This window comes from Emys orbicularis, chromosome 1 (assembly GCF_028017835.1).
Source record: "Emys orbicularis isolate rEmyOrb1 chromosome 1, rEmyOrb1.hap1, whole genome shotgun sequence".
Classification (NCBI taxonomy): domain Eukaryota; kingdom Metazoa; phylum Chordata; order Testudines; family Emydidae; genus Emys; species Emys orbicularis.
The window spans coordinates 178,283,373-178,302,899 of NC_088683.1; the positions used below are offsets into that span (position 1 = coordinate 178,283,373).

The 19,527-nt window shown below is 41.2% G+C and overlaps 2 protein-coding genes across 3 annotated transcripts in view; both read right to left on the bottom strand.

The window, feature by feature from the left end:
* The window catches only part of RIOX2 (ribosomal oxygenase 2), a 31,148-nt gene extending 22,073 nt beyond the window's left edge, over positions 1 to 9,075 (bottom strand). For both annotated transcript variants that reach the window (XM_065416475.1, XM_065416467.1), the window contains exons 1-2: positions 8,948 to 9,075; positions 2,369 to 2,804 (exon numbers count right to left, since the gene is read on the bottom strand). In XM_065416475.1, coding sequence (XP_065272547.1) covers positions 2,369 to 2,800 — 432 coding nt within the window. In that variant the 5' untranslated portion in view covers positions 2,801 to 2,804; positions 8,948 to 9,075. The remainder of the gene's footprint in view (positions 1 to 2,368; positions 2,805 to 8,947) is intronic.
* A 6,954-nt stretch (positions 9,076 to 16,029) lies between these two features.
* GABRR3 (gamma-aminobutyric acid type A receptor subunit rho3) overlaps positions 16,030 to 19,527 on the bottom strand; it is a 36,518-nt gene continuing 33,020 nt past the window's right edge. Inside the window, exons 8-9 of the mRNA XM_065420263.1 lie at positions 17,357 to 17,553; positions 16,030 to 16,332 (exon numbers count right to left, since the gene is read on the bottom strand). Coding sequence (XP_065276335.1) covers positions 16,030 to 16,332; positions 17,357 to 17,553 — 500 coding nt within the window. The remainder of the gene's footprint in view (positions 16,333 to 17,356; positions 17,554 to 19,527) is intronic.

Here is a 19,527-nt window from a genome sequence, read left to right on the forward strand (position 1 = left end):
AAATCGCATTTAGAAAACAACATAAGTTCTTCCATTATTCACTCCGTTCTAATGACACTGGGCTAGAATCTCAGACCATTGTTCCCCCCCCCCCCCCCAACCTACTCCCACCTTTCCTAGCATCAACATCTGGATATTTAGTGGTATGCCCCCAAATATAATTTAAAGATATTTGGGGTTAGAACTTCTAGTGTCTATTCTTCAGTGTTATGGAATTACCCTCTTATTTAGGCCCCAAAAATGTATTTTAGCTTTTAAATCAGACTTGCAGAGACACATGTTGGAAGATACTTTTAAATATGTCCGAAATGAAAAAGAACTGTGTTACTCTGTGAAATATGTTGAATACTAATTATTATACTGCCACTGCCAAAACCTGTTGGTTTACAGTTAAAGATTCTTTCATGTCAAACCACTGTGTGTGCGCAACACACACACGCACACTTTCCTCCAAATCCTTTATAAACAAGCAAAGACTCAAGCCAGCCTTATCTCCCTAAACACATACAGATACACACGCTTATCTAGTTATCCTAAATATAACCCACACTAGGAGAATGTGGGTCCTTGTGGCTAATTCATAGGACAGGTTTGAGTCTTTTACAATTTCCAGCTAGAGCCCGTCAAACTTTTCTGCATTTTGATTGTTCAACCAGAAAAAAGAATGTTTTGTGAAAGTTTTCACACAATAAATTAATCCCATTTTTCAATCAGTTTTAGAGCAGGTCAAGATGTTTCAAAACAGCAACAAAAATATTTTTCATTAAAAAAAAAAAAAAAAATCATTCCCCCCCCCCCCCCAACCAGCTCTTCTTGCAGTTAGGGGATTTTTAACCCATGATTACAGTCAATAGGACGTGGGCCCCTAAATGCCTTAAGTGTTTGTGAAAATTTTAACCCCAAGCATTTTAGTTCAACTAATAAAATCTCATGCTTTTAGCACTGATGGTCTAAAGTTTCAAACCCTAATGATAACTCCCCACCAGGGTTAGTTACGCTACACTATACCTCCACCAAAACACCCCTTCCGTTTGGGGGGGGGAAAAGACATACAATGCACACTTGAAATTTCTCTAACTCATATTGTAAAGCCAAATCTTAATGCCAACCACACAACATGCCAATAAACAATCCAAACATGGAATGTTTCAACATTGCTGAGTTTAGTTGTTTGGCATTACAGTTATCCAAACTGTGCTTTTATTATTGCCTTATGTTCTCAAAGCAGGTTCCTCCCATGACTGCTCTAGTTCCTTTTAAACCCTTATTAATTGAATGAACGAGTTCTAAAATACGCTGCCGTCACCCACATCTGACGGGCATGACATGCTTAAGGAATTACACTCATATCTGGGTCCAGAATCAATAAATAGCATGAAACAGAAGATGTCTGCCGGCTACACTTATACAAGGAGGCAAAGGAGTGCTATCAATTTATGTGCATTCAACTAACGCTCTAGACTGCAGTATCCACTCCATCTTCAAATGTCAAATATGACACTGCGCCCCAAGAATACAGTGAAATCAAAAATAGCCTAAGCAAGATCTTACATTTGGGGCACAATTTTAACAGGTATACCTCCCAAGAGGCTAATACAAAATTAAACTACATATTGACATAATTGTGCCTAATACCCATCCCAGAGTATTGACATTTCATCCCTTTGTAGACTGTATGTGGAACCATCCTCTCCTTCCCAGGGTTACTGATTAAATCAGTGCACAATGAACACTAAGAAGTAAGAAAAAGACAAGCAAAAGAGAGAGCAGAGTGAGCAGTTGCTAAAATGGACAGCATGCTACTAACTATGCTGTAATTCAATACTAGTCTGTTTTGTTTGTAAGAAGGTGGAGTGTTTTGGAAATATTTCACACCTTGCCTTGCCTCAAAAGAACCGGTATTAAAACCTGCACTTGCACACAGAAACTATAACAAGAAAGGGTGGGTGGTGACCTTTAAGAAGAAAATAAAGATGGGTAATAATTAAGTTTGTGTGTTTATCTTTCCCTAAATTATAATGATGGTAACAAAACAAACTTTTCAGGAGGAGTTCTAATCTTCTTACACCCTGGATCAGCTTTTAGATGTGCCTCTTGCTACAGCATGGAAGGATGGTGCATAGAGCAAAGCATAAAACAGTGTTTTAATTCAGATAGTTCATTTATAAAGTAGTTGGTGTTGACAGCCTGCTGGCCAGCAGCTTAAACCAATTTCCCATTGATTTCATTAAGATACATTGTGATACACCATGCATCCAGCCTGACTGAGGCAAATAAGACAGCAACTAGGTAATATGCAGCATTTATATTTTACAAAAACACATAAGCAGGACATGAGCCACAATCTATGGGCAACAGTAGATCTAACCTTAAATCTCTGAGGCTGGTGAAACTGTATTGTTGCTTTTTTCTGATCAAAGTCTCTCTTCAGCTGCATATAGTTCACTTTGCCATCTTTATTTAAAACCTTCTTTTTTCCATTCACGCACCTGCAGATATTAACATCTCTTCCATAATATAAACCCTTGCTGGACAGCTCCTTCAAATCCATTAACTGAAAGAGAGACTGGTAGTAAGCAGCCACTGAAGGGTCATCTCTCTGAATAAGCAGTGGCTTTTGTTCCCAGTACTCCTTAAAGAACTTCTCTTGTTCGATGGGAAAGATCAAACTTTCAAAGACACTGTCTGGGCTGTCATAGTTCATAGGTGAAGAAGGGCAAGATGCTGCCACCTTTGCTCGTTTACATGGTACATGTACTTTCCTTCCTTTTTCGGTTTGTTTCCCTCCTTTCTTGGACATGTTCCTGTTTAAGTTAATAAAGAAAGTAAGGCCACTAGAAACAATACAGTAAATCAGCTAAAGGGGTTACATGCCCAGATCAGCCCCTCTCGCTTTAATACATGAGAACCTGGGGCAGGGGAACTGCATGAAGAGCTCCTTTCAGATTCTCCCCCCTGCTCCAAATCATTCCATAAGGACAAGGGAGAACATTCACATGCACCATGCACCTCAGTTCCTCTCACGAACACTTAGCGATTCCGAGACCTCTGCAGGTAGCTGTTGCTCACTCAGGCCCCAATCCTACAACTGGCTTCACATTTTTGGGGGAACTGGATGATTGATTTATGATTGTTGGCTGTCTCAGGCTGGCAATACTAGCTCCTCATTTATTTCTGATTACTGCCTTTAATCTCACAGTTTTGCCCTTCCGAAGAATGGTCGCCGCTTCTAATTTTTGTCAGCAGCACTGAAGTCACAGACTGACCTTGGCAAGATGGCCAACACCTCCCATGGCTTCCAGTGGGGGTGGGAGAAATTAAGCCAGCCTGACCTCAGAGGGCCAGAACATGGAGGTGCTGGAATGACACTGTAGGGGCAGCAGGGAAGATGAATGTGTTAGAAAACGTGACAGGAAACGATGAAGAATCAGGTGTTCAGGAAAAGGCAGGGAAGATAAGGCACACGCTGAGAAGAGTGCAGTACAATGTGATGGATAGGGGACTGTCAAGGAAAAGGGAAGGAAATAAGAAGGACAAGTGAGTGTAGGGAGTAGAAGACTGCGAGGGAACATGGAAGAAGATGTGAACAGGGTAACTGGCAGTCCTGTTTAGTCAGGGTGGGGGATAGAACAGGAGCACCCCACATAAAAGGTTGCACTTTGAACCTGAGATCATCACATAAGAATTTAGGATTAGCAGCTTCCCCTTAAAGGTAAAAAATTATGACTCAAAGGCAAGCAACATGCAATTATATTTTTAAAATCTTATGATTTGTGAATGCTAGCCATTGGCAATACTCAGTTTATAGGAAAGAGAAAAAATTACATTAGAAAGAATCAAATCGGTGTCAGCCTTAACAAAGCATTAAATCTATCAAAACGACGAGGGCCTTTCTGTTGCCCCTACAGAATTATACACTGTAACAGTATATATTGTAAGGCTGCACTTCGATCTTGTGCAAAACAGTCAAGCTTTGTGGTTTATACCAGGGTGGATTTGATTTAAATCACTAGTCAGGAAGACTCTATTTAATCACAGATTTCTACATAAAAGTGCATTCTTGTTGGTTGTTATAACCTTTATACATATTCTTCACAACTCAGAGATAGATGTAGGTTTCACTTTTAGAAGGTACACACTATACATTTTTAAACAGTGATTTATTTTGAAAACTTTTCAGATTCATTTTCTGATATAGCTGTAAAACTAATGATTGTTTGGGTATTTCATTTACCAAAGGTAATTGAAGCAGATATTTATGAAGTCATTGGGAGGTGAACTATCTCCCATTCAACAAGTTAATCGTTAATATTTGGAGGATTTTCTTGCCCTACTGTATTAGGAGACCACCACCAGACAGACATTTAAATTGTTTTATTTAACTAAAACAACGTTAAGTATTCTGGATTTTTTTTCTTCAACAGCAAACATATCATATTTTAACAAAACAAGCATAAGTCCCTCGCTTCTCACATTTATCTCCAGACTTCTTCTCCTTGTCCAGATCTATTCCGCCCCCAACAATCTTCTATTCATTGAACTTTTTGAAACTTTGCACTTCTAGAGAGAGGTAAGGGATTGACTCGGTGTACACAAATTTGCAGAGGAACAACAGAGTTGAGGTCTGTTATTTCTCACCTCTATATATTAATTTATTTAAAAACATTTTTGCTGTTAACAAGCATGTTACCTCTGGAGACACAAATTCACAGTTTGAGAACTGCAAAACTAAGCATCTCTGACGGTATCTTCTAGACTGAGCACTGAGTCCCATTGAGTAGATAAAAAGATTAACCTAAATAATCTATACAGAAGCCTGTGGAACCCCATAAGATTGGGTCCCTAATCCATGAACTATTGGAACTCATTTACAAAACTTTTCTTAAACATTACATGAATATATTGTCTCATACTATAGAATTAGAATTTATAATCCCTATTCCATGATGAGATATCTTTGAGCTACAACGTATCTTTTTGAGGACAAAACCTATCTAAAGCATTTTATAAAAAAAAAATCCAATTTAAAAAAAAAATTAAATAAATCATTGATTTTTATCCACCCTGGTTTATACTGTCACTAGGAACCTTTCATTACAGACTAGTAACTGTACAGTTGAAACTCATTTATTTTGCTCTTCTAGGTAGACAAAAAGCTTGTGTGTCATTATGTAAAAACAAAGTCAATTCATCACATTGCTTCAACAGGTGGAAGTTTGCAGCAACACTTTAAAAAGGCTGAAAGGTAGCACATAGTGTACTGGGGAGAAGTAAAAACGCTGAAAATGTTAAAATCTACTACTGACTTTTTCTACACATCAATAACACAAATGTAAACAAGTTTAAGTATCTGTACTTTTAAGAGCTATACCAATCACACCAACCTCTTGGCACATTTACCTGTTTTTAAATGGAAACTTTAAATGTAAACTAGGTCTGTCGATTAATAGCAGTTAACTCACGCGATTAACTCAAAAAAATTAACTGTGATTAAAAAAAGCAATTGATTAATGGCACTGTTAAACAATAGAATACCAACTAACATTTATTAAATATTTTTGGATGTTTTTCTACGTTTTCAAATATATCAATTTCAATTACAACACAGAATACAAAGTGTACAGTGCTCACTTTATATTATTTTTATTACAAATATATGCACTGTAAAAATGATAAACAAAAGAAATAGTATCTTTCAATTCACCCCATACAAGTACTGTAGTGCAATCTCTTTATTGTGAAAGTGTAACTTACAAATGTAGTTTTTTTGTTACATAACTGCACTCAAAAACAAAACAATGTAAAACTTTAGAGCCTACAAGTCTACTCTGGCCTACTTCTTCTTGGCCCAATTGCTAAGACAAACAAGTTTGTTTACATTTACAGGAGATACTGCTGACTGCTTCTTATTTACATCACCTGAAAGTGAAAACAGGCGTTCGCATGGCACTTTTGTAGCCGGCGTTGCAAGGTATTTACGTGCCAGATGTGCTAAACATTCGTATGCCCCTTCATGCTTCAGCCACCATTCCAGAGGACATGCTTCCATGCTGATGATGCTCGTTAAAAAAATAATGCATTAATGAAATTTGTGACTGAACTCCTTGGGAGAGAACTGTAGGGCTTCTGTTCTGTTTTACCCACATTCTGCCATATATTTCATGTTATAGCAGTCTCGAATGAAGACCCAGCACATGTTCATTTTAAGAACACTTTCAGAGCAGATTTGACAAAACGCAAAGAAGGTACCAATGTGAGATTTCTAAGGATAGATAAAGCACTCAACCTAAGGTTTAAGAATCTGAAGTGCCTTCCAAAATCTTAGAGGGATGAGTGTGGAGCATGCTTTCAGATGTCTTAAAAAAGCAACACTCTGATGCGGAAACTACAGAACCTGAATCACCAAAAAAGAAAATCAACCTTCTGCTGGTGGCATCTGACTCAGATAATAAAAATGAACATGCGTCAGTCCGCTCTGCTTTGGATCGTCATCGAGCAGAACCCGTCATCAGCATGGATGCATATCTTCTGGAATGGTGGTTGAAGCATGAAGGGACATATGAATCTTTAGCGCATCTGGCACGTACATACCTTGCAATGCCGGCTACAACAGTGCCATGTGAACGACTGTTCTCACTTTCAGGTGACATTGTAAACAAGACATGGGCAGCATTATCTCCTGCAAATTGTAACCAAACTTGTTTTTCTGAGTGATTGGCTGAAGTAGGACTCAGTGGACTTGTAGGTTCTAAAGTTTTACATTGTTTATTTTTGAATGCAGTTATTTTTTGTATATAATTCTACATTTGTAAGTTCAACTTTCATGATAGAGATTGCACTACAGTACTTGTATTAGGTGAATTGAAATATACTATTTCTTTTGTTTTTTAAAGTGCAAATATGTGTAATAAAAAGATAAAGTGAGCACTGCACACTTTGTATTCTGTGTTGTAACTGAAATCAATATATTTGAAAATGTAGAAAACATCCAAAAATATTTAAATAAATGGTATTCTATTATTGTTTAAGCGTGTAATTGATTTTCTTAAGGTAAGCACTAAGGTAAACAATTTGTAGACAGGGATTTCATTTAACTAGGGTTACCATATTTTAATTTAAAAAAAGGAGGACACTCCACGGGGCCCTGGCCCCGCCCCAACTCCGCCCCTTCCCCAAAGTCCCCGCCCCAACTCTGCCCCCTCCCTGAACGCTCCGCCCCCCTGCTTCTCCCCCTCCCCTGCTTCCCGCGAATCAAATGTTCGCGGGAAGCCAGAAACAGGGAGGCAGCAGGTAAGCTGGGGCTGGGGCGGGGCGCGGCCCAGTCCGGCCCCCCCGGCCGAGCGGCTCCCTCCGGCAGCCGGCCGGTCCAGGCCAAGAGGCTCTGGCCCCGGCCCCTCCCGCCCGGCTCCGGCCCCCGGCCCCAGCAGCTCTGGACCGAGCCCCACGACCCCTCCCTCCCTATTTTCCCGGACATGTCCGGCTTTTGGGGATTTCCTCCCGGACGGGGATTTGAGGCCCAAAAAGCAGGACATGTCCGGGAAAATCCGGACGTATGGTAACCCTAATTTAACAGAAGATTGGAGAACAACAGACTATATAACTTTATTGCTAAAGTGAGCAAGAAACACAAATCCAAACAGTGATATTGAATTTTTTTAAAGTGTTCCTGCTTAGAATTAAATCACTGAAGCCAAACAATGATCTAAGGCCAAAATTCCAGGACCTTTAAGGGATGAAAGTGGCTATCAATATAAGATAGTATGCAGTCTACATATAGCTTGATTGTTTAACAGTGCATGAAGCCTCTACCCCACCCCAACCACTTTAATAGGGAGGATTCTTCATCCTTTACTCCCCTCTTCTCTATCTCCTGCACATTAATCTGAACATTTTAATAGTTACTGCCTAGGCTTGGAAAGATCAGATTTTTATCAGTAAATGTAGCTAAAATCGATTTCCCTGCACACCCACAAACCAGCAACAAATTTCCATCCATTACAGAAATTTACAGATGGGCGAATTTACAGAAAAATGCTGCTTGAAAACAGAGTTTAATTGAAGGATATTTACTTCATTTCCACACAGGAAGTGGACAATGTGCGTGTTAGCAATTATAAAGGTTTAACTTTTTGAATCCCAACTTCTATCGCAGTTCTCAAACTTTTGTACTGGTGACCCCTTTCACACAGCAAGCCTCTGAGTGCGACCCCCCCCCCCTTATAAATTAAAAACACTTTTTATATATTTAACACCATTATAATTACTGGATGCAAAGCAGGGTTTGGGGTGGAGGCTGACAGCTCGTGACCCCCCCCCCATGTAATAATCTCACGACCCCTGAGGGGTCCCGACCCCCAGTTTGAAAACCCCTGGTCTATGGTCATTAAACAATTACTGTCAGACCCCTCCCCCTAATTTCCAACAACTGTGAAAATTTAACTTGATACAAATGTTTTTAAAATGCTGAAGGCTCATCAATTTGCATAACTGTGAAACACTAAATCAGGGGAAAACGCTTTAAAACAAACATCGATATTATCCATCAACATTAACAGTAAAACCACATCCTGCCAAGCCCACTTGTGCCCCAGGCGCCCCTCCACCCACCACACCAGCTGCAACAGGGCGGGGGGGGGAGAGGGACACACACACAGGAACAAGGGCTTTGACACCCCTTTGAACCCGAGCTGTCCCCGCCCAGCGCGGCCTGCCAGGGAATGGGGGGCAGGGCCAGCAAGGGGGGCAGAGGCACAAGCGCTTGCCCAAGGGCTGCAGCCTGGGCGGGTTTGCAGGAGCGCGGCGGGGGGCGCTACATCCCCCCGGAGCTGCGGGCAGCCAGAGCGAGAGGCCGAAGTTCCGGCCTCCTTCCCCCGCCGGCGGCTGCAGCTCTTGCCCGGGCTGCTCGCCACGTGGCTGCCCGAGGCGGTGGAGCCGCCGGCGCACTTACCAGCCCGGCTGCAGGGGAGCGCTCCGGGGCGGGGGGACGCAGTCACGAGGCGCGGAAAGGGCGGGCAGGAGGAGATTGATCCGTGCGGCTCTTCCTCTGCAGCTGTGCCTGGGCCGTCACGGGGGCCTCGGCTCCTCCTCCCCTCCCGCTGCTGGGACTCGACTGAGCCGCAGCGAAGGGTCGGAGAAAAACTCAGGCAGGAGGCAGAGTTTTGCAGGTGGCCTCGGCAGCTGGGTTATTATTCCAGCTCTCCCTGGCTTGATTTAAAATACACCCACATGTCTGGCTAATCTCCCCTGGCAAAGGGGAGGACACGCAAGGAGGAGCCGTGCATTTTGTTTTACAAGCCCTCTGCTGGGTGTACGTGTGGAGGCTAGGAGGGGTTGAGTTGAGATAAAAGTTTGGGTGGCCTGAATTTGCTGTCGAGCACATTGTGAGACCCACCTCTTCAAAAATCATGTCAGGTCCCCCATAATTACGCAATTTTTAAAAACAATAATTGTGGTCTCTATTTGCCTCCTAGGCGTCGAGGCGTTTTACAGTTCAGCTGATTAATCGTTTCTGCAGCCATGAGGGCTATAAACTGCCATTCTTTTTTTTTTAAGCTAAGATTGTCACATGATCACATCCTTCCCGGAACTGGAGTTTTGAGAAAAACACCACACATCACAAACATATTCTCAGTAAAATCAGGATCACTGACAACACAGCAAGCAGTAAAGCCAACGGTGAGTTACGCAAGTCAGCCCAAGGATAATTGCAGATGCAGGTTTAAGACCACAACCACTTGTGTGCTTAATTTCAATGCATGCAAGTATTACACTTTCTCTCCAATGGGACAACTCTTAAGCTTCAAGCAAAGCATATGCATAAATATTTGCAGGATTGGGGCCAAAAACTTTACAGCACAGCTTTATTTATTCTGTATATGTTACAGATGAACTATTCCAGCACTGGTTTAGAGAGTTTTTAAAATGTTTCAGAACAATGCTTTGTTAGGGTTACCATATCCAGCAAATAAAAAAAGAGGACCCTCCACGGGCCCTGGCCCCGCCCATTTCCCCACCCCCCCAGCCCCGCCCATTTTTCCACCCCCAGCCCCGCCCCCTCCTCCCTCCCACTCCCAGCCACGAGGAAAGGGCTGCCCCAGCGCTACCGGCTTCACGGTTTGCCGGGCAGCCCCCAGACCCTGCGCCCCCCGGCCGGCGCTTCCCCAGCGCAGCTGGAGCCCGGGAGGGGAAGCGCCCAGCCGGGGGCGCAGGGTCTGGAGGCTGCCCGGCAAACCGTGAAGCCGGTAGCGCTCGGGCTTTGGGCAGCCCCCTTGCCTCCGGACCCTGCGCCCCCGGCAGGGCACTTCCCCTCCCGGGCTCCGGCGGCGCAGGGTCCGGAGGCATGGGGGCTGCCCGAAGCCGGTAGCGCTCGGGCAGCCCGGCTCTTAAACAGAGCCGGGGAGGAGCAGAGCCGCCATTTCCCCCGACATGTTCGGCTTTTTGGCAATTCCCCCCGGACGGGGGTTTGAGTGCCGAAAAGCCGGACATGTCCGGGAAATAGAGGACGTATGGTAACCCTAGCTTTGTATCCCTCCTCCTGTTAAGACTTAGGCCCCATGCTGAAAGCTGTTTTTTACAGACATGTACTCAAATGCTTTGCTGAATATAGATGGATTTAAGCACAGCCTTAAACATAAGATTGTGCTTAAATACTTGCTGAATTGAGGCTTTAGTTACTATGAGTCCATTTGAACAAGGTGAGAGAGAGAGAAATAAACAAATTTCTGAATGTACAACAAAACAGCTTTTCTATATAGAATGTCAGGATTTTACAGACTAATTTCTCATGCCATTTCCTGGCTAGCAGGGAGTCTGGGTCGCACTGGAAAGGGGAGGAAATTTCCCATTCTGAATGTAACAAAACTCCCATTCCGGAGCCCTGCAGGGTCAGGAGATATCAGGCTGTAAAACCAAGGCATTCTAAAATGTATCCGATAGTTCTGCATTTTATCACCTGGATAGCAGCTCCACATATATTTACCCCATATAATACTAAGTGGAGGCGACATTCATAGGGCAAATACATTTTATCACCCATCTTCGACCACCCCATCCACTAAAGCCTTGCCTAGATTGATAGAAGAGTTAACATGATATCAAACAAGACATAATAATGTTAGGTAATAAAATTACAATTACATCTTTGCCCCTGCTATAGACACAGGTTAACGCCTTTTTGCACATGTTCACTGGTTGTGATCTAGCCTCATGGGAAAAATAACACAATTTCAACCACCGTTTGTTTTCCCAATCTATACAAGGCCTAATCCATCTCACTATGATTTATTCTAACCCCCGAGAAGATTCTTACAGCCACCATTTTAGACAAAAAAATCTGTCAGTGAAATGGTTCCTCCTCCTTTGCCCAAACCAATCTGGAAACTACATTATAACAATTCACAATAGATAAAAAGCCACACCGGAACTAGTTGTTAATTGGTCTAATACATTAAACAAGATAGAAAACTCAATTTTGATTCATTTTGTGGGGTTTCCTGTACAGAATCAATATAAATTTTAAAATTTAGCCACATTCCTCTATATTTCCAAAGCTGAGATTTGAACCATTCTAATAATAATCTACTGTCTTGGATAAATATTCAGAATCATTTTAAATATATTAATCGTCCTAGAAATAATTATTTACATTTAGTAACATAGCTAGTAATATAGTTTTATTTACATTAAGTGGAATGCCAGAAAATATTAACTGGATCTTGCTAAAATTCTGTCGCTGTCCATTTATAGCTCATAGTAATAAAATACCTACCACATACAAAATAGTATAATCAGCAAAAAAATGAACTAAAGAACTTCATAAGATAGATATATACAAGAAAAAAATAACAAAGATGACTAAGAGATGTTAACTAGGTGGTTTGGGAAATTGGTAATGGGGAATAATAGAGCCTTTCGCCTTACAAGTAGTCTGAGTCATTTTTCGAATCTATAGGTGTACATATTACAAAAACTTATAACTCCATAAACTACAACTAATTTTGGCCCTTTTGAAAGAATTCTATTAGCAAAGTATTGTATTAGCAAACTCCTGGATGCTGACTAAATAAAATAGTAAACTATAATACATTAAATAATAATAGTAATTGGGGTGAAAGGACAAATTTGTATTTTGTGCCATTTGGTGCTATTTGTGCCAGTTTGTCACCAGGTGACCAATTTAAAAAAAATAAACCCACTTTTGAAAACTACAAATGATCATGGGTTGTTGATTAGTGCAGAGCACATCCAGACTGGTTAGGTAGGGAAAAAGCGTTTCAACGGACAAATCTAAACAGATAAGAAACTTTTTTCATAAGGATTAAAGAGTGAAACTTAAATCTCTTTGTTAAGCCTCTTTCCCCCTCTCATTTGGCTATAAATTAAAAAAAAAAAAAAAAATTCTTTAATTTGTCTTGCTATTGGGTTCACATATTAATATTACCCATGACCTCACCCAGCAGTCAGGATAAGTAGCAAAATTTATTTAAATTTATAAATTCCATGTTACCACTCCAAAGATACCTGGGTACCTGCAATGGTGTTTATTTTGAGCTCTTTGAAAAGCAGACCACTTGAGATGAGCTACTGCATACTTCTCCATGCAAATTACGTGCATATATAAATGTACCACTGTCTCTTATTATAAGTCTTTAAAAATCAGCGTCACTCTCCAGACTTGGGGTTTGTGATATTGAAGCTTACATCAACAATTAAAGGATGTCTGATTTCTTCATACTGATTGATGTAGCAACAGATGCTAAAATATGGGGCCCAGATCCTAGTGTGATTCGTCACTGTGACCTACGTCATCACATGATGTTATTTCTGCTCCTTGATTGGTTAATTCCCAAACCCACAAAGACTTTTCAGAATCACTGTGTGAATGCTTCTGAAGTGAACACTCAAGCTAGTCTACACAAGCGCTGTGCCACTGTAGCATGTCTGGTGAAGACACTCTATGCTGACGAGAGAGCTCCCACCTCTATGAGAGGCTCTCCTGCTGACATAGCACTGTCCACACCAGCGCTTAGGTCAGTGTAACTTACATCACTCAAGCTGAGCGACATAAGTGGTGGTGTACAAGCCCCCATACAGTTACATATTTGCATAAGTATTTGTGACATTTTAACTTTAATTGAATGCACTTGTGGATAAAACCTAGTTTACCTGAATGTTTGCAAATGACCATAAGATTTCCTGCAAATAGTGTGTCAACACTAAAGAAACTGACTGTACTAAGAAATGTGTGTCACTTTCCCGATCTGGAAGATACTTACTTCAAAAGGGTTCTGTGACGATTAGTAACTTGATATTTGGAGAGCTCTGTGAAGATGAAATATGGTATATAAGTGCTAATTGTCATTATTTATTAATCATACACGTAATGGGTTTGTGAACAAAGTCTTTCTGCGGCCCTTTGAAAATTTACTGCATCATGTTCAGCATTATCTCCCACTGCATTGTCAAAAAATTATAAGCTTCACAGCCAATGTATGCAACTTGTGTAGACTGGCTGTCTGAGCAAATGGCATGTCTCTGTTTTGGCATTTTAACTTAGCATTTACATTCTGCTTTTCCTGTTGAAAGCACTTTACCAATGGCTACTTTTGTATTTGCTTTCTGTATCAATGTAAATACCTGTTTCTTCCACCATGCCAAACAATTGCTTTCTAATTGGAATGGGCAGCTTTCAGAACAAATTAAACTAGCCTAGTGCATCAGAAAACTAAAGAAATTGTGCTATGAAAGGAAAGACAGAGATGACTTTTTTCCTCTCCCTTTGTAAACATCTCCACCTGCTCTCCCATTTGCCAGGCTGTTTTAGGAGTTGTGCATTCAGTATTATGGAACTTTTGCTATCAGCTATTCAGTAAGAATTTTAGAATAGGAATTACCTAATTACAACCAAGAAGTTCCAGTGGTGGTATTTATACTGGCAGCTGTGGATTGTCCTTCAGCTACTGGGAAAATATTTGTTCCAATACAGCAGAACAGTAAGTGATGTTTTTACAGTAGTTCATAGGGTTAAAAATTTGAGAGCGCACAACTGGAACAATTGGATGGGACCTTCTCAGACAGACTGGAGCATATGTGCAGGGTAGAGTGAGTAATCTGTGGGTAGCGATGGCAGCACAATAAGGATGCTGTATTAACTCTTTTTATGTAACATAAATCTGCTCAGCCTGAGACCTCGTGTACCAATACCAAGGCTTTGTTGTAGGATCTGTGTGTCCTTTGGCTTCACTTTCCCAACACTGTCATTCCAAATGCACAGTTCTGCTTGCCGTGACAGGATTCCCTGGACCAGTATCAAACAATATTAGCGCTGATAATTTGTTTGGCAGTAAAGTGGTGGCCAAAAATCCCCACTCACTCCGTGGATTTCAGTCACCCTGTGTGCAGTGATTCACCAACTTTTCCAAATCCATATTTGGGATCTTGACAAATGCTTTTTGCAGAGTAGCAGACATCATCATTCTATGAACAAATAGTATCACAGCAGTGAAATCATACATGCCAGAAAGTGATTCATGCTTTCAACTTTATTTCCATTTCCTTTATTTTAACCCAGCAGTGGCAGGCATTTAGCTTTTGACATTTTCGACTAACACACATCTTCACGTTGAATTCATTTTATTAATGAGAGACAAAAATTTCCTAGGGAGAGCGCTACTAATTTGGACAAGTCACGCAAGTAATTCCACAATTACTTGATTCTTTTTTGCTGTTGCTAAGCTTCTTTTTGCCTTGGTGCCCTAGGTTTGACTCCCCATTGCCTGAACCAAAGGGAAATCAAGGCAGGATTCTTTCTGGGGATTGACAGGATGAGAGAATGTGGCTCTGCTCTGCATAACTTTTTCCTTTAATTTCCTCTATGTTGTAGTTCTCACTCTCAGTGATCTTCAGTACCTTGATCTAAGATCAGAATCATGGGACCAAGCAGCCATTCACAGATTCTCCTCACCATAACTTTCAACCTCCAAGACCAAGATGTGAGATAAAAACCCAAACTGACGTGTACAATAAAAAATAGAAGAGCCAGAATCTTGTAACAATTGGGAATTTGTTTTTCCTTTTCCTTTTATAAAGTTTTCTAAAATCCCAGCCTTAAAAGTTCCGATCTGAATAATTTATGGAAGCAGGAAAATAACAGCAGGTTTGTGTGAGGCTGAATTAGATGGGGTCCAAAATGAGTGACATACCTTGTAATGAAGTATAGTTGACAGGTCTGCTCTTTGTACCAGCCCATTCATCCAGCTAAGGGACTGCCCCCTAGGCTACTAAAATACTGTCAACATTTCAAGGAATGATGATCTAAGGTCACTCCAAAACATGAGTGGCTGCATGGAAGTCAGACACAGCCTTAGGTTATATGAGGCCTTAATGGTGTAACTCCATCCAGCTCACTTCCTGCCTGTGGCTGGTCCCCTATTCACTGCTCATCCATCATCCCCTTCCGCCAAGTTGCCATCCAAGTACAAAGGTTACTGAGGTATATAGCTAACTGGCCAGCACAACAGGCGTGCAGGAAGCAAAGAGAGAGAGGAGACATTTGGAGAAGAATTCTCATGTTGACTGCATCATACTTACCTGGGTGACAAATGGGCAATGAACAAAGAGGCTGAATAGGGAGGAATGGTTACAGCATGCTAGACTGGATAATACATTTAAGTCCCTTTTACTGGAGTTGACAACTATTTAGCAGTGCGGTGCAAGGTCCCTTGATATGCAAATTCCTATGTAACAGTGGAAGTAGCCTGGGTAAGGCTACCACAGTGAAGCACTGAGTGGGTTAATTAAAAATCTTCTTAACATTCAGAAGTAAAACTGATGTAAAAGCATGAAGAAGCCAGAATTATTTGGGTTTTTAATTCATAATTTTTCTGTCACCAAACCAACATCCTCTTGACCGATGTCTGAATCAATTTCAGAAACTTTTAAACATTTCTTCTATTGCTGTTGGTTTTTTTAAAAACATAGATTCTGCTATCCTTACATGCAAAATAGTGCATAGATTATAGTGTTTTCCTTTCATACATACAAACCCCAGTAAAAAAAGTTGAATACAATATACACAGTGGGAAATATAATCCTGGAATACGTGTCAATGACGTGATTGTTCTGCAAAATAATCCTGCCCACATTTCCTTTCAAGGATCTCTTCCTTTTTATTCGGGTTGCATCCAGGTTGGGGATGCTGGCTGCCCGTCCCCGGGCTGAGCTCTCTTCTGAGTGGACCACAAAGGTGGTCATATCAATGTCAGCCTCATTGTCATGATAGCAGCCATCAAAGGCCATTGCTTGTACTGCATCAATGTTATACATTCCTGAAACCTGGCAACAGAGAATTATTATGTGAGTAAGCAGCAGCCATTGGAGTGCTAAATAATGAAGCTCTATCCACTGAATAATCATCCACATGGAGGCTCTGTCTGCTAATGGCTGTGCTGGATGGAAAAAAATGTGGCTACCTCATAACATGAGCAAGTGAATACCTACTTGTGGGATTTGTCTAGTATCCGCAGGGCCATGTTAGCTACAGCTAGGAGAACACCTCATAACATTTTCTATGAATATTCTCTTGAATAAAACAGTGAATTCACTAGAGCTATATGAGCCCCTTTTATGTGTTCTCCTCCCTCGGATTATCTACCGAATGAGTTTCCAGGTGGGAATGTTTGTGGGAAAAGGTATTTTAAGTGAATATTAGAAAGATTAATGGAAAGCATTTTTTTTTAACTTGTCAATGTGATTATTCACATTAGAAATCTGATTCTAAGAACCAACACAGTCACTCATCACACCAGGAAACAGAACCATGCCATGTGACCTCTCTCTCCAATCAAAAATCACTAAAAATAATTGGGGGAAGGGAGAAAGGAGAAAAGGCCTTTCCTCTTCAGGAAGCAGGAGTAGGAAGACCCCGTTGGCCATCAGGGGGAAGATCCCATCCCACTCAGGATCCCAGAATGAAGAAAGATAGGGGCCCTCAATTACCAGGAATGGGGAGAAAGAGTTGATGGAGACCTTCCCTCTCAACGACCAGAAGGGGCAGAGAAAGTATGGACAGACTCTCACTCCCACCTCCCCAGGAGCGAAATATAGGTATGGAGTCCCCTTATCTTCTCCCACCAGAAGAACAGGGGAGAGTAGACCTACTCAGGATCCAGGAGAGGGAACGTACCTTCCCTCCCATCAGCCAAGAGGAGGAAAGAATGGATAATCAATTAGTCACTGAGCAGAGACAAACATAGTCACAGCACACACGTCACAAAATGCAATGGCATGTTGCTGTATTCGGATTACTTTGTGGCTTCTGTGAGGCTGTCTGACGACAACAAAACACACACGTTTGTACCTTCCCTCTTTTTTTGAGTTGTTTTCTCTCTTCTGCTGTGGTGAGATAATTCACAGCTGCATATTCGATGACGGACAGGAAGACAAAAAGAAAACTGATCCATAAGTATACATCCACAGCTTTTATGTAAGACACCTGAGGCATTGAGGCACTTACTCCTGTGATTATGGTTGACATGGTCAGCACAGTAGTTATACCTGCCAAAGAAAGAAGTGATTAACACAAAAGATCCAATTGTTTTTATTTAACTGGCCACCAACTGCTTGATCAGAAAGCTTTGTGGGTGCAACCAGTCGATCCCCCTTTTCAACTCTTTGTACAGGCTATGAAATGTGGGGTGTACCATGAAGGGCCATTTTACAGGACCTACCAAATACACCACCAGATTCATTAGGTCACCTCTGTGTTCATTCTATGGGAAATTTGATGGTCACATAAAGGGCTACAATGTGCCTAGTCCTAGCTCTGCACGAGTGTGAACACAGAGAGGATGCTACTTGTGATTCCATGTGAGGTCCAGGAGAACGAAGTACCAACAGCAGCACTAGAAAATGAGTAAGAACTGGAGTGAAGACAGGGCTGTGGTCAGCACACCTAGGCTGGTGCCAGGGACAATGTGTCCAATGCATCCTGTTAAAAGTTGCAGAAGATGCCACCGCTGTGTGTGCTGGGCCTAATTCATTTCTCATTGACACCAGCGAACATCAAGATTAAATCAACTGAAATCAGTGGAACTACATCAGTGTAAAACCAGCGTAAGTGAGGGGAATATTATGCCTCTGGGAGCTACTACTGGAGCAATATGCTTTCCTATTCTCTTTCTCACTCACTCCCTAAGCACAGCCAGGGCCTTAAAAACCACAATCAAGCCCAAACAATTTTCCCAAGAATTCACTTTAGAAATTAGGAAGGTATTTTTTAGATTACTATGGCAGCTCCTTGACAAGCAGGTGGGAGGAGGGATCCCCCCCACTCAATTCTAGCAACTGAGAAGAGAACCAAGAGATTCATTGTGTTGTACAATGACATTATGTCATGTAACATCAGTACAGTGTGAAGTGTCGTGATGGCACTTCATTGTCCCACATTGACTCAAAGGAAAAAATAACACAACAGGACCTTGTGATCTAAGCTACATCTCTGCAACCCTATGTGGTGAAGTGATTCTCCAGCTGTTAAATACCGAGTGCCACCTCTCTTTATTTTGGGTAGTGCAATGGCCACAATGGAAATGACTTAAAAGGGATGGGGACTGACTACATAGGAATTGCCATATCAGAACAGACCAACTGACCTTCACAGACTGTTATCCTCTTTCCAATATATAAATTCACATATAATTTAAAGAAAGAAAACTGGTAACTTGCTAACTTCAGTAGAGCACAGTCTTATCAACATTTTTAGATCACCTTTTGAGACTTCCAAGAATTTTTACTTTATTCAAAATAATGCATGATAGTTTTCCCATACATAAAGAGAAACAGGAGTTTCATTTATAGCAGTAGACAGGATATCTCCTAACAACTTTTCTTAGACCAACAAATAATTTATATCTTATCTTCTTATATATTATAAATTTTGATTGTTCCAATAAAAAGGAATCGCATTCTTTACAGGTCTCCTTTTTCCAAGATCAATATGGCAACAGAAAAACATTTTCTTTAGCAGCTCTAACTCCAGTTGATGTTGTTATTTTACACTAGAGTTCTCAAAGTTTTCCCTTGTCTGAGAAGTATGACAAAACAATCAGTTTCTGAGATCAAAGATGCTCTGATAGTAAGAATGAATAATGGGAACGCCACCATTAATTCTTAAATCTATAGCAATGGGACTTGGAAGCATTACAGGTACATTTGATAGAGCAATATGTTTCCACCAGATTCTCAAAGAGATGTTAATCTTGGGGAAAAAACTGTATTAATTCCCAGGCCATTAGTGTTAATCTCCCATCAAAGACAGAGGTTTGAAATGATGTCAAGTGATCAATCGCTGGAGAAAATTATCATGTTATAAAAAGTGACCAGTTAGTTTCTTATACACCCAATCCTGTGAGTGTTGAATCCAGAAGGGTGCATAGGTCAGGCCTTTACTGAGCAAAGTGTTAAGGCACCAAACGCAAAATTTTCAAAAGCACTTAAGTGACACAAGAGTCTAGGTCCTATTTTCAAAAG